At 40.9% G+C, this 15,243-nt stretch overlaps 1 protein-coding gene across 10 annotated transcripts in view; it reads left to right on the top strand.

Moving 5' to 3' along the window:
* Positions 1–15,243, top strand: part of dlgap2a (discs, large (Drosophila) homolog-associated protein 2a) — an 894,975-nt gene that overhangs the window by 836,316 nt on the left and 43,416 nt on the right. For 9 of the 10 annotated variants that reach the window (XM_048531787.2, XM_048531786.2, XM_059645590.1 and 6 more), the window contains one exon: positions 1,239–1,343. The exons of the other annotated variant lie outside the window; for it this stretch is intronic. In XM_048531787.2, coding sequence (XP_048387744.1) covers positions 1,239–1,343 — 105 coding nt within the window. The remainder of the gene's footprint in view (positions 1–1,238; positions 1,344–15,243) is intronic. 10 annotated transcript variants of the gene reach the window in all.

Below are 15,243 nucleotides of genomic sequence, written 5' to 3'. Positions count from 1 at the left end.
CATACACACAGAATGCAACAATTCTAGATGATATTTCATTAATATTTCATTTAATTTGTTATAGTTGACTTTTTAAAGCAGTGTGTTCAATCAGATATCCTTGGCTAAGGTTGAATTTGAAAGTATTTTTTTGAAGGTGGTATGTTCATTCATTAATTTAGGCATGTTCCTATGAAGCTTATTTGTAAGAAGAAGAGATTCCAGCAGGAATCTCATGCTTTCAGACAAATGGGAGAAAATCTGCGAAGGAATAATAAAGGAATTGTGGGTTGAATTTTATGCAACACACGTTCCACTATTGAAGAAGTGAGCAATTGTCCTGAGACTAATATACAAAGTAAGATGCTGTTTGTTGAACTTTAAGATCAAAAATATTACTTATAATCATGACCATGCTCAAACTTTGTAACTGTATTTCCTATAATTAAACATTTCAGGGTGAAATTTCTCTATGCCAGAAACACTAAATGGGTTTATGGCAAATAAGCAGCTGATTTTTCAAAGCTACCAGTTTTTTTTAATCTTCCTTTGTTTTGCAAAACAAATCAGGTCAAAGCAACAATACAACAAGTGAAAGCACCTTGAACTACTAATTTGTGAATTTCTTTGAAGAAATGATCAGACGTGTTGAAAAATCAGCTGGGAGCCTATTTACAAAGAGCTGGCACTGTATTTCATATACTTCCATGTAAGGCCTTAGGTGCATGCCCAGGCAAAGTAATTATTGCATGTTCCAATTGATGACAACAGTAAGAGAAACATTCCAAAGTGAGGAAATTGTGCAACTGGCAGAATGTTCAGTTCCAGTCCTTGAGATTATGCATATTTGTTTTCAATGAATGATAGAAAGCCTTCTAGACATTCACTCCTCTTAAAATAAATTCACAACTTAGGCACCCTGATCTAACCTGAAAATAACGGTTAGCAAAATCGATATTTTGTTTCACATGATACCAATTAATTTGATTCGATGGATGAGGAAATTGCTGACGAGCATGCATTTGAAACATGACTTGACACATAGTGCCAAGCCAAAGAATTCAAGACTGTTTAGGCATGAGACCACAATCAATAGTCAATCGAAGGGATGTGTGGAAAGATATAAGTAATTCTGACCAGAGTCTTTTCATTTTCAAAAAATGTGAACTTTAATCATTTTTGGTCAATGACTTCCTGCATTATATTTTACTCAATTGATTCCCCTTTTTAAAAATATGACTTTTTTCCCCTTTATTTAGCATTTCCCCTCTACGGCATGCAGTATTCTTCGCCAAGAAATCGGGAACTCAGCGCGTGGGGAGTTTCAGGCATGGCAACACGTCCTAACACTCCGCAGCATATTGGTACACCAGCACCGAGCACTGTCTTGGTGCTTTATTCTCTCTGTCTCCGTCTCTGTCAAACTGTGGCATGATTTCTTTCTGTCTCTGGGTGTTAGTGATGTGATTCTGTGTCATTTCTCGAATCAGACAGGAAAGAAGGGTCATAAATCTGAACCATACCCAGATTGGACAGGTTATAGGTTAGAATGAAACCTACTGGGGAAATAACAACACCATAACAACTTGCATTTTTATCACTTGTTTAATGCAGGAGAGGATACTTCACAGGAGTATAATGATAAAAATTTGAAGCAGAATCAAAGGAAGTGTTAAGTGAGATGAAGAAATAGTTGGTGAAAATGATAGGTTTTAAGGAGGAGAGATCTTATGCCCAGACAATTGACTATATGGCTACATTTGATGACGGAGAAGGGAGTTAAGGTTAGTTAAAATTGGATGAATTCAGAGCTTTGGAGAGTTGCAGGAGATTGCTGGGAAAGCTATAAAGTGATTTCAACATCAAGTGGACACATTTCAGTTTGATGTTTTGGATAAGGGCTACAGAGTTCTGGATGAGCTCAAGTTTACAGAGATTACAGGAAGCCAGCCAGGAGATTGTGTAAGTAATGTAGCCTGGAAGTGACAAAACTAAACTTGAAGGTTTCAGCAGCTTATGATCAAAGGTGCAGTTTGGGAGGAGTAGGTTGGAGGAGGTGTTGGGAAGATGGTTGGATGGGTGATGCAACTCCGGTAACAGGATGCATCCAGTGAACTGGAGTGGAAATGGAGTCAGAAACTGATCTCAGAATCAAATGGATACCGAGGTTGCAAAACCTTTGTGCAATGAGAGACAGTGGCCAGGAAGGGACCAGAATCTATGGTGAGGCAGCAGATTTTATATTAATGACCGAGCACAATGGCTTTGGTCTTCCTTATATTTAATTGCAGTAAAATAGGGGTCCATTGAGACTGAATGTTATGAGGTAGCTTGACAGTGCAGTGGCATTTGAGTTCTTAAGGAAGCTATTACTTAAGTGTTGAATGGAGATTGGTAAGGTGATTTCCAAAGTACTGAAAAACAATAACGAATTAAAAACAAGCAAAGATGAAAAGTACATGGCACATTCAAGGAATAGAAATACTGCTAGTAAAGAATTATATAAGCTAAACAGGCAAAGACAAATAAGTGACAACCATGCAAAGGCAGAAACAGGAAACTATTGATAATTCAATTAGGTAGAAGTTGAAGAAAGCAAGGAGAGGGGGGAGGATGAATTCTGCACAAAAAAATTATCAATATTATCATGGGCCTGAATGCCTGCACTAAATTTCATTGTGTAGCACGAATAATATTTAGCTGCTAGATTGCCACATTTGACTTCTCATCCATCTTGCATTCACAAGGGTGCCAAGAAATTACGACCAATTGTTTTGGTTCACTAAAGTCCTATATTGGAGGAAATTGGCCATCCTTACCCAGACTCCAGAAGATTGTAATGTGGTTGACCTTTAATGTATGCTCTGAAATAGCCGAGAAAGCCATTCAATGCAAAGGCAATTCAGAATGGGCAACAAATGCTGGCCTTGCTCATGTATCATTAAGATACTTTTAAAAACTACCTTAATGTGATTCATTAACAGGACACTCTGATCCCTCAATGCTACCAAGCTCTGCTACCCATCTTCTACTTAAAGATGAACTTTTCCGTTCTGCCTGCCAAAGCTAACAAATTCGCATTTACCCACATAGTACTCCATCTGCCAATTTTTGACTGTATCCCCTTTCAAACTCTCTACCTCATCTTGACAACCTACGTTTCTACCTGTCCGACCAGACATGGTCGGATTGCAAAGCTGTTAAATGGTGTTCTGATATTACATATGAAATGCTGTCATACGTTCTTCATCTGATGACATTTTATGCCAGAAGCTGTTACATTGAAAGGCTTTTGAGTGCTTAAGAGAGTTTCAGTACTTTGGCTAGTAATATGGCTCCATGGAAACACTACAAATTAAAACATTTTGCTGGCTAAAAGGAAACCAACTTGAATCTAAGAAACAATATAGTAAAAGGGAAATGCTTGTGGCTTGATGCACCCTTTTGTTGGGCTAAGTACCTATGATATCACACACTTAACAGGCAAATTTGTACACTCATTAAGATAATGGCTAGCATTGCTGGGACCTGGACAATTTTCAACCATTTAGTTTTCAAATTTGCATTCTGAGGTCAGGGCACATTGTTGCAGGATCAAGACTAATAGCAGCAGTTCAGATACTTGCAAGCCTGTTGATATTACTTGTCTTTTATTCTTTACTGGAACTGAAGTGGTGAGGTTACTTCGCTAGCTTCCCAGTGCTCTCTCACCACCACGGGCTATAGCAGTGGATTAATTACCCAGGGATAGTCAGCTGATGTATGTGTTCCAGACCCCAAATAAGGACCATTAAGTGTGAATACTGATATTTTGCGAAGACGGGCAGTTCCCACTGTGAAGGAAGGCTGCTAACTTTCATGTAAGCTGCCTCCCTGTGAGAGTGCAGTGGGTCATCAAAATTGAAGTCCCCGTGGCCAAACAGGGGGAGGATGCTCACCTCAATGGGCCACCAACAATGTGTTCCCCTCCATGCTGTGAAGTCTAAGGCCCTTAGTCCCCTAAATTCTGATTTCACAAACTCATCTGAAGGCACAATCCATGATGTTGAGGCACTTATTCAGAAGTTGTCTGCAGTTAAATCACAAAGCCACTTCCACACTATCGGCATGTGATGGTTCAGGATGGTTGCGCCTAATATTGGGATCTCAAATCCAACAGTATTGTTCGGCTACATAACTCCCTGTCCAACATTTGTCTGGATATATTTCTTCACGTGCTACATTTTTATATATTTTCCAAACTTATTAATCAATATCATGTCAATGTTTAAAGCTAAATTCTGACTTTCCACATATTTGAGTGTTTCTGACCTGGGCTTATGAACTTCCAGTAATGCAACTGTAGCACTAAGAAATGAACAGCAAACCTCTCCAGCATTAGACTTACCCTATGAGTGAAATGTCATCACTTTGAAATCAAGTGTTTTATTCTGCCTGGTCTGTGGCGGTTTACTGTAGTTTTTCTCACGCAGTCTTCCACTCCTCACCTCAATAATTATGCATCGGGGCTGTGCGTGCCCTTCTTGAGGAATTATGTGAAGAGTTGGAAAAACCCACCACAACTGAGCTTCATTGCTGCTGGGGTCATATTTAAAGCCAGCTACATGCCACTGCATGCCAGGAACTACCCTTCGGACTGTGGTGCCTCATCATTATCACAGATTACCCAGTAAATTGAGTTAACCTCCCGCATCATCAACAGAGAGTTAGAGGCACGGGGCATATCACCAGAGGCAACCAGAGATAATAAGAACCACAGATGCTGGAGATTCCAAGATAACAACGTTTGTAGAGCTGGATGAACACTGATGAAGGGTCTAGACCCAAAGCATCAGCTTTTCTGCTCTTAAGATCCTGCATGGCCTGCTGTGTTCATCTAGCTCTACACTTTGTTATACCAAAGGCAGCCAGCATGGAATGCAATAGCAGTCAGGTCAGTGCTATTTCCCAGGTAAAACAGAGTGAGTAGCACTTCAGAAGGCAGGTTAATGCTCTCCTGTGCTTCATAAGTGTAAGTGCCACTATTTTCTTTCTGCTCCCTCACAGTCCCAGGGTTAGCATTTACACAAACTCTAACAACACTAATTCTCCAAGTCTCATGGACTGCAGCTCTCACCATTGCCCGAAACATCAGCTTTTGTGCTCCTGAGAAGCTGCTTGGCCTGCTGTGTTCATCCAGCTTCACACTTTGTTACCTTGGATTCTCCAGCATCTGCAGTTCCCATTATCTCTGGCCCCGGCATGCATCTGGCTTTCTCCATCAAGAGGTTGGTGACTGCCACAGGCAGCCAGGTCTGGTGCTCTGTGTCTGCTGGATATGCACACAGATCTACTTCTTTGCTCAAGGAATTGGTACTCAGTATCAAGAGTTGGGTGAGTAGAGTTGGACAAGGGGTCTTGATCTATCTCTCCAGTGTTCCTTCCTTGTGAAGGTAGATTGGCGCTAGCAGGTGTCCATTGGGAGGAAGCATCACATACAGTATCCCCAAAAGCTTCCTCTCAGAAGACTCCAGAGATGCCCACTCCTCTACCTTCCCCACTGTTTATGTTTACAAAGATTGCAGAAGCTCCACCTGAGGAGGCTGAGCCTACATCAGACCAAGATATTCTCAGTAGGCCCAGGCCCTCTAGGCCCAAATGCCCCTAAGGATGAACATCCAGGTCAAAGGAGGGTCCATTCACCACAGTTGTGAAGTTAGGATGGCACACAGACAAAGCAGGACAGAAAGGAAAAAAATACTACTCAGGACAGACAGGTGACATTTTTGAAAATAAACTTTCTCTTCTAAAACATATTCTCTAATTTCTTTGTTGCCATCAGACCTGATGAAGTTGCACCCATGGGAGAGATGAGAACTTCTTTAGACATCCCAAGGATGAAATAAGTCATAATAGCTAAGCAGTGTCTGTTTCTCACATGAAACTAACTCTTTAACTGCAGATAGCTTCAGACATCAGAGACTTTCACCTCTGTGGGTTCTTTATCTAGATAATACTTGGGAGCACAGTCCAGTGAGCACATCACTGACACATCTTGGAACTGTCACATTAATGACTACAGCCTAGGTATTTTACATTCATAGGGATAACTTTATGCTAAATGCAAGTGCAGAGATTGTTCTGGGGCCTGGCCTGTATACCTTATTCCACATTTACAGAGAGCTGTGAAGGTGCTAGGGTGGAATCTCTGGAGGGAAATGTTCTACCTATCAGTTACTATGGAAGTGCGTTGGCAGTCAGGTTCGGGAGGTAAAAAATGCAAGAAAAATTGCATGAAGCTCTGCCTCACTCATCTTCAAAGCTGTCCTGAAAATGCCAGAGCATTTCAGGATAATTTAGTATCCTACACACACTCTGAGACATTGAAACAAAGAAACAAAGAAACCTACAGCACAGGAACAGGCCCTTCGGCCCTCCAGGCCTGCGCCGATCAAGATCCTCTGTCTAACCTGTCATCTATTTTCTGACGGTCTGTGTCCATTTGCTCCTTGCCCATCCATGTACCTGTCCAAATATATCTTAAAAGACGCTAACGTGTCTGCGTCTACCACCTCTGCTGGCAACGCGTTCCAGGCACCCACCACCCTCTGTGTAAAGAACTTTCCACGCATATGTCCCTTAAACTTTCCTCCTCTCACTTTGAACTCATGACCCCTAGTAATTGAGTCCCCCACTCTGGGAAAAAGCTTTTTGCTATCCATCCTGTCTATACCCCTCATGATTATGTAGACCTCAATCAGGTCACCCCTCAATCTCCGTCTTTCCAATGAAAATAATCCTAATCTATTCAACCTCTCTTCATAGCTAGCACCCTCCATACCAGGGAACATCCTGGTGAACCTCCTCTGCACCCTCTCCAAAGCATCCACATTCTTTTGGTAATGTGGCGACCAGAATTGTACACAGTACTCTAAATGTGGCCAAACCAAAGTCCTATACAACTGCAACATGACTTATCAACCTCTTGTACTCAATACATTGAAACATTACCAAGGAAGGAAGGGTTGTTCGTACCCTGGTCTTATTTAGCATAACTCCGAATCACCAAAACTGGTGCATCTCTGGCCACATCCACAGGGTTCCATGACCTGGACTGGCAGCTCTTGGTCTGCAGCATCTATGTCAGGGGCCCTGCTTAGAGTGGACAGAGGCTCCCAAAGCAAATTTTGAGGGAGAATTGGAGTGTGACATGTCCATGTCACATTTAATTTCTGACCCATCTACAAGAGTCATGTTGGAGTTGCAACTGGATTGCAAGAAAAAGGCTGGCCTCAACTGAAAATATTTTTAATACCACATTCAATCTACTAGTCTTGAGTATGACCGCTATGATTATAAGTCAGAATTATTGAAATAAATAGCTTTCATTTTTAACTAGATATATGGTACAACATCAGTATCGCACAGACTTCCCCACTACAATATTTTACAAGGATTGTTGTGGAACCAAGTTCTAACTTCTTCATGCAATATGTCTTCAGCCTTGCACATCATTTTTAGTTGAAAGAAAATTAATGCATGATTCACATGCAACAACTGAGGACAATATCACATCTATTTATCTCAACAGATTTTCAAATGTTTATATCTGTCATGGAAAGTGCAAAGAACCAGTTGAAGATATTAACTGTTATCAATCAAAATTTTGATTGTATTCTATCTTCTGTTGCAATTAATTAAATGGAAGAAAATTGAATATAATTGTATAGAGCAAACAATCTTTTAGGTCCAGCAGCATAACGTGCACTTCTCAGTCACACAGTGCACAGGAACATAACAACCGTCCTCTTCTTAAGCGTAATTGTATCCTGTTAAATTGGTTTTATTTTATGTTTTAAATACTTGAGTAGAGCTGAACTAAAAACTATATTGTATCCCACATAAATTAGTTTGGAATAATGCTGGAAATGAGAACTTCAAGTCAGCATTCCACATCATTTTGCTGTGACCCACAGTTACATATATCCCAGAGGATGTAATGTATGAGCTTGAGAAGGAGTACACATCAAAAGGTGAGGAGGAGAAAATAGCCATGTCAAAGGAGAAGCTACCTGCCTGGCTAAATGGCTGCTAAGTTGTCCTTTCAAATTGCCACAGTACAAGGGAACAAAAACAGAAATTGCTCGAGAAACTCAGCTGGTCCAGGAGCATGTCTGAAGATAAAATAGAGTCAACATTTTGATTCCAATGACCCTTCTTCAGGGAAGTTAGTCTGCCATATCTTTGTACCATTGGTATTTAGTGGAAAGGTCATATTCAATTACTGAAGGAGGTGGAGGAGGCTATATTTGACAGCAGTGGAACCTTGACAGTTTCACAATGGCACGCCTACTTTGCAGGTAATCTCAAACAGGAGGCACATCACTGCGATCATACAGCTTGAAGACAAAATTGATGATGATTGTCAGTATGTCTGCCAGAGTCTGCAGATAAGGTCAGCGGCATATTGAATAGTGAAGGGATGGCAGTTCAGTGTCAAATATAACTTCCATCTTCTACCGCATTGACATTGAAATGATGCGCGAATGATGGGTGATATCAGATCAGCTACCTGCTAAGTATTGATTCCATTTCCCTTTCCATGAATGGAGAAGGAAAATTGTGGAAGTTTGTCGCTGATCTTAGTGTATTAATACTAAAAAGATTGAAGTTGCCTTATAAGCATTTGGGCTGTTTTAAACACAGTCTTTGTCATTTATTCCACTTTGCAAACATTTTGTAGCTTGCAATTAATTTGTTGAGGGTATGAACTACAGCACATGGTGCATTTGGAGAATCCCATCCAAATATTCCATCTACTTTCGCAATCTCCCTTTCCTGGTGATTCTTCGTAAATTATGTGAATCCAAGTGCCTTCTGAATGATTCTGCTGTAAATATTTGTGAACTCTCATTTCTATATTACAATTATATATGATTTTGATGCTAAAAAGTTACGAAAATCATTGGAAGAAAAGTCAAATAACATCCTTTGCCCCATTAAGGTCTTGTTTGAATGATATATGCCCTTGAACTCACTCCAGATGGCTGTGCAAAATGTCATTTCATCCTAAACCTTTCAGCAATGTCAGGACTGATCTTTTCCAGCTACAAAATATATGCCAATACATCAATTAACTTTAAAACTTCAGTTGACATCCATTGAGGAATTTATACTGCATAATGCTTCCCAATGAAGCTCTTTTAACATTCTCTACATTCAAATGACCTATTGCAATAAATTATTTCTTCAGCGTCTGAGTGAAAATAATTTTCATAGAGATTCATTGCCACCTCTCAACTATTTATTGGAAATTTACTTTAGTAAGCTGCTCATTTGTACTAGGTGACCTGAACTTGATGAATGGAGCCACTATTACTACAGAACCAATGTGTCTTTGTCTCTTTCAAATGCTTTAAATTGTAATATTGTGAGTCTTCATTTTTAATTGCTGGCTCTTCTAACTGCTCCTGGATGTAATCTGTTTTATCTCTGTCAAGCTAGATAATGGTCCACTCCCCGCAGACAACTCTTAGTCGGTATATTGGTTCATTAGAAAAAGCCATTGCTCCTTGTGATTAGTTTGACAGCTTCCCTTGATTCAGAATTCTGTTGTAGGTAGAGAGAGAGATAATGGGAACTGCAGATGCTGGAGATTCCAAGATAATAAAATGTGAGGCTGGATGAACACAGCAGGCCAAGCAGCATCTCAGGAGCGGTCCGCCTCCCCCTCTCTCCCTATTTATTCCAGTTCCCTCCCCCTATCCCCCTCTCTGATGAAGGGTCTAGGCCCGAAACGTCAGCTTTTGTGCTCCTGAGATGCTGCTTGGCCTGCTGTGTTCATCCAGCCTCACATTTTATTATTCTGTTGTAGGTGGCTTGATTTACAAGACAGTGCCAAAACTACAGGAAGGTATTTCATCTGCTCATCATCCCTATACAGATTAATAGGTGGCATTTGTCATTCGTGGAATTATAAAGCCAGATGTCCTAAGTAGTTGGTAATTGAAAATGATCTTTACTGTCCTGGATGACCGGTAATTCAATCATAGCCCTGCTTAAAAAAAGCTGATCAGGGTATGTGCAGAGAAATCTCCGCGCAATTATACGTGCAACCTGAAATAAGATTGTTGACTTGGCATGAAAACCAGTCATTATACTAACAAACCATATCATTCCACAATTCAGCACTGCCAGCAGGAAGCTGAGCTTCCACGGAGGGCATCTCAGGAAATCACAAGCATCATTTCCCATTGCTGTGAATGCCAGATCATGGAATCAACCTTGTAATGACCTCGATCATCAAATGATTACATGACACTTTATCTTCCTTTTATGTTTCTCATTTTATCCCACGTGTTCTGGTTCAAAGCACTTTAGTCAGGTTGTATGACAGCTCATTTATACTGCAACACTTGTGCCAGTAAAACATGTTGCCAATTTGTCCTGCTAAAATTTTAGTCTATATTTACCAACAAGAGGCAACTACCAATGTACAAATAATAAACATGTGCAAATATTCAAAGCAGAAGAAATGATTTGCATTCAAAGACATCCATCACCATCTCAAGTTTCCCTAAGGTACTTCAGACACAACAGCATATTAATTTTAAAGTGTGGTCACTATTCAATTGACAGGCAATTTCAGCACAGTAAGCTCCTACAAAGGGCAATGAAGAAAATGACCAGTGCCTTTTCAGTGATTTGAAATTCCTTCATGGGATGTAGGCATTGCTAGCATGGCCAACATTTCTTGCCCATCCCTAATTGCCTTTGATCAAAGTAGCTTGTTAGACCATTTCAGGCAGTCCACAGTATTCTGTAAACCAAACCAGACCTGACCAGACAAGAGTGATAGACTTCTTTTCCTAAAGTGTAGGCACATGAGTTTCTATAACAATCTTGTGGTCATCATCCCTGAAACCAATGAAATGAAATTCCTCTAGCTGTTACGATGGGTTGTAAGGAAAAACTAGGGAACTATAGACTTGTGAGTCTGACTTTGGTTGTGGGTAAATTGTTGGCGGTGACTTTAAAAGATACGACTTATGGACTTTTAGAGAGGCAAAAATTAATTAGGGATAGTCAGCATGGATTTGTGGAAGAAATACGTCTCACTAACTTGATTGAGTTTTTTGAGGATGCTACTAAAAAGAGTGTTAATGGCACCACAGTAGACATTGTTTACTTGGACTTTAGTAATGCCTTCAACAAGATTCTGCATGGTATACTAATCAGTAAAGTTAGGTCACATGGGATTCAGGGTGAGCTTGCTATTTGATAACATAATTGGCTTAATGGCAGAGTCATGGTAGAGGGTTGTTTTTCGGACTGGAGGCCTGTCACTAATGGTGTTGCACAGGGATCAGTTCTGGGTCCTCTTTTGTTTGTTATTTATATAAATATTCAGGTAAGAATATACAAGGCATGGTTAGTAAGTCTGCAGATGACATCAAAATTGGTGGCATAGTAGATAGTGAAGAAGATTTTCTAAGGTTACAAAGGAATCTTGATCAAATGGGCAGAAAAATGGCCGGTGGAATTCAACCTGGATACATGCAAGGCCTGGCATTTTGGTACAACTTATACAATTAATGGTAGAGCATTGGGTGGTGTTGTAGAACAGAGGGACCTAGGAGTTCAAGTCTGCAATTCGTTGATGTTTGCATCACATATAGACAGGGTGGTTAGAAAGGCATTCAGCATGTTTATCTTCATTGCTCAATCCTTCGAGTATGAGTTGTGAAGTCATATCGAGGTTGTACAAGAGGCCTCTTCTGGAATATTGTGTCCAGTTCTGGTCACCCAGTTATAGGAAGAACATCATTGAGCTGGAGAGGGTTCAGAAGAGATTTATTGGGATTTTGCTTGGCGTGGATGTTTGAGTTATAAAGAAAGGCTGATAGTTTGGGACTATTTTCACTGGAGTGTAGGAGATTGAGAGGCAACCTTACAGAAGTTTATAAGATAATGAAGGATATAGATAGAGGTCATGATAGTTGTCTTTTCCCTAGGATGGGTGATTTCAAGTAAGGAGGTACATTTTTATGGTGAGAGGAGAAAGATTTTAAAAAGACTTGGGGACAAGTTTTTTTACAAAGACAGTGATTTGCATGTGGAATGAACTTTCTGAGGAAGTGGTGGATGTGGGTACAATTTCAACATTTAAAAGACATTTGGATAGGTACATGAATGGGAAAGGTATGAAGGGAAATGGGTCAGGAGCAGGCAGGTGGGACTAATTCAGGTTGGGATTATGTTCAGCATGGACTCATTGGACCAAAGGGTCCATTTCCATGCTTTATGAGTCTATGTTCCTGAACTATTACAAGTTCAATGACACTACAACCCAACCACCATCTCCCCTTTTAAAAAATCAGTGTTGGCCAAGACACCCAATCAAATATTTGTGGTTCGTGTAATGATTTGGGTAAATCTTTGGCAGCAGCCCAAATCTTTCATAACCTCGCAAGGATATACATGAAGTCTGATGTGAGTTTTGCCTTCAGGTGGTATCTTTACCTGAAGCAGTTATGTGATCCCTCGAAACTTCGGAAATTAGGCATGGGTAATGCGATATTGGAAGATCCAACAGAGAGTTGTTACAGTTGGCAGTTATACATATTCATTTACATTCATATTCACAACTGGTCATATAACTATTGTGGCTAGAAAAGCAGGTCAGAGGGGTGTCAATGACAGAATTTATTCCTCCTCCCACCAGCCGTGAGTTCAGACTTGTGGTGGTGGGTGACAAGGGGCAGGGCTTTCTCAGGTTGGATCAAAGCCTTTCAGTAACCACTCAAGGAGTCCATAGAGACCTTACCCCTTCACCGCTGGATTTCTCCTCAACATCCAGCTTCTGACTGTCTGGCAGATCCCAGCAGGGCAGGGCTTCAGTGCTGGATTGACTTGAAACAGCACTGGCTCATCCAAAAACATTTGACCCATAGTTACCGATGGCTTTTGCAGCTGGTGGAGGTGAACCCAGCTAGAACATTAAATTCCACCCAGTGACAGACTTGACCTCATACATTACCCTTCATGATCTCATGATCTCATGAATCCAGACAATTCAGTGCTACTTATTTATTTCTTTTATGTACGAATTGCAGCAGCAAATATGCACACAGCAGGATCCTACAAACAGCCATATAATAATACCCAGATAATCTGTTTCCATGATAAATCATCATCCTTCCCTCAATTCAGGGTCATACAGTTCTACCGTGGGTCATCTGATGACTTGACAAGGTGCTTCTTGGCCCACAGATCTTAGAGCACACGGTGTAGGATGATCCATGAGTCAGAAAACCCCAATTCAACTTTTTCTTCCTTCACTGTTGTCATTCTGCATTATCATCAAGGCCCTTGGACTGAAAGCATGATGCTGTTTGTGGATATATTGTTGGCAGCTTGAAAGATTTGTGGCTAGCTCCTCCTTGTTGATAACATCAATGGGCTGTACTTCAAGGAAGAGCTTCAGAATATCTTCGTGCCATTTTCTTTTTCCTCCCCTGGAATTTTAGCCATTTGAAAGTTCAGAAAACAAAACCTGCCAGGAGAGACACTGTTCAGAAATCTGGACACAGCATCTAATCCATTGAAATTGATTGCACTGGAGTTTTGCCTGAATTCCTGGGGAAATGGCTTCATGATGGAATTTGGAATTATTTGATGGTCCTCCCATTGAATTTAGAGCATGTGGCAGAGGGATTACTTGTGGAATATTTCAAGTCATCTTATATATCACTGGTGCTTAGACGAGGTCTCACTGCAATGTAGAGTTGTGGTGCTAAGAACTGTTGTGCGCACTAGGAATTCTCTTGACTTGTGCAGGTATCCGTCTTCAAAAATAACTCAAAACTCCAATCTGTTGATGTCTGAGCTGGCACAACTGATCTGGTGTTATCAATGGTGGTCTTTTGAGAGAGCAGCCCGCCAAGGAGTGGGAAGAAGAGAATCTGATTCCATGATTAGCTTTGGCCAGGATGCCTGGGAGCACTTCCCTGGTTGTCTTCAAGATAGTGGAATGGATCTATCTGGAAAGGCAGGTAGGATTAAACTTTTGTCTGAATATGTCACCTCCAACAAAGCAGTGCTAAACTGTCAGCCGAGATTATGATAAGATGGAAACCTGGAACCAACCATTTTGACTGGGATGCAAGAATGCTCTACTAGTCCAGTGTTTACACAGGCTTCTAGGGTCTTGCGAATCCACTGGCCTGATCAGAATGCACTAAGTGTCTGGACTATGTTGCTGGACCGAGATCCTGGTGTTTTGGCAATTGTGCTCAGTAGGCTCACTATCTGGGGTTATACGAACATCGGTAGCCCTGTGCAGTGGCTGGAAAATCGAGTACACATCAACTGGCATCTCAGTCAAGTGCAGAAGTCCTAACAGGATCTTACATTTGGCAGGCAGTTTAATCACCAGTAACCGTGGCTTCTACTCCACTGTGAGAGAATTTGACAGCTCTCGGAGCTGCCAGCATTCAGAAGATTTAGTAGCTCCCCAGTCCTAGCAGAGGTTACTGCTCCCAGTAGCTGACAGCAGCCATCTATGTGGAGGCCCAGAGTGTTCGTAAATGGGATAAAAAATCACTGGTGTCAATTAGGAAGGCGTTGGCAATGGGGAAGGGTTTTGACAATTAATTGGGAGGTGTCCTCTAGTTGGGCATCTTGCCACAGGTAAAATTCAATGATGTGACAGAGTTGACCCAATCCTACCTGATTTTATGCCCATCCCATTGCCTTCCAGTCAGTTCCTGGAGAGTGATTTATATCCCGGTCCTCAGGTATTAAATGCCTGAGATGCTCAGCAACTGTACAATAATGTACCATTTGTGCTAGACATAATGGATGATTTCTGTAAAAACGTATTATTGCTTTTTGCATATTTGAGAATAAATGTAAGCATATATGGCTGCTTTTTATCCCATCAGCAGCACAGAATTGTGAAGCACCCTCCTGGCAGAAACATAGGAATAAATGTTGCTATTAAACCTCACATACCTGTTCCTCCACCATTCAGGATAATCATGGCGGATACAACAAAAGTATCCCAGTGATCTTAATATCCTCCATGTAGAGTCATCAGTCCAATGCTTAGGTCAATGTTCAATCAGAACAAAGGAAGATCATCTTGTGATTAACATCATTCTTACTTGTCGGACCATGCTGTATGCATGTTGACTCCTTCATTTCTCTGTGCTGCAACAGTGATTGCACTTCAAAAATACTTAGTTGGCTATAAAATAGTTTGCAATGTTCTGTGGTCATTAA

Source organism: Stegostoma tigrinum, chromosome 4 (genome assembly GCF_030684315.1).
Source record: "Stegostoma tigrinum isolate sSteTig4 chromosome 4, sSteTig4.hap1, whole genome shotgun sequence".
NCBI lineage: Eukaryota > Metazoa > Chordata > Chondrichthyes > Orectolobiformes > Stegostomatidae > Stegostoma > Stegostoma tigrinum.
The sequence above is the reverse complement of the archived record's forward strand: the minus strand, read 5'-3'. Positions and strand labels throughout refer to the sequence as shown.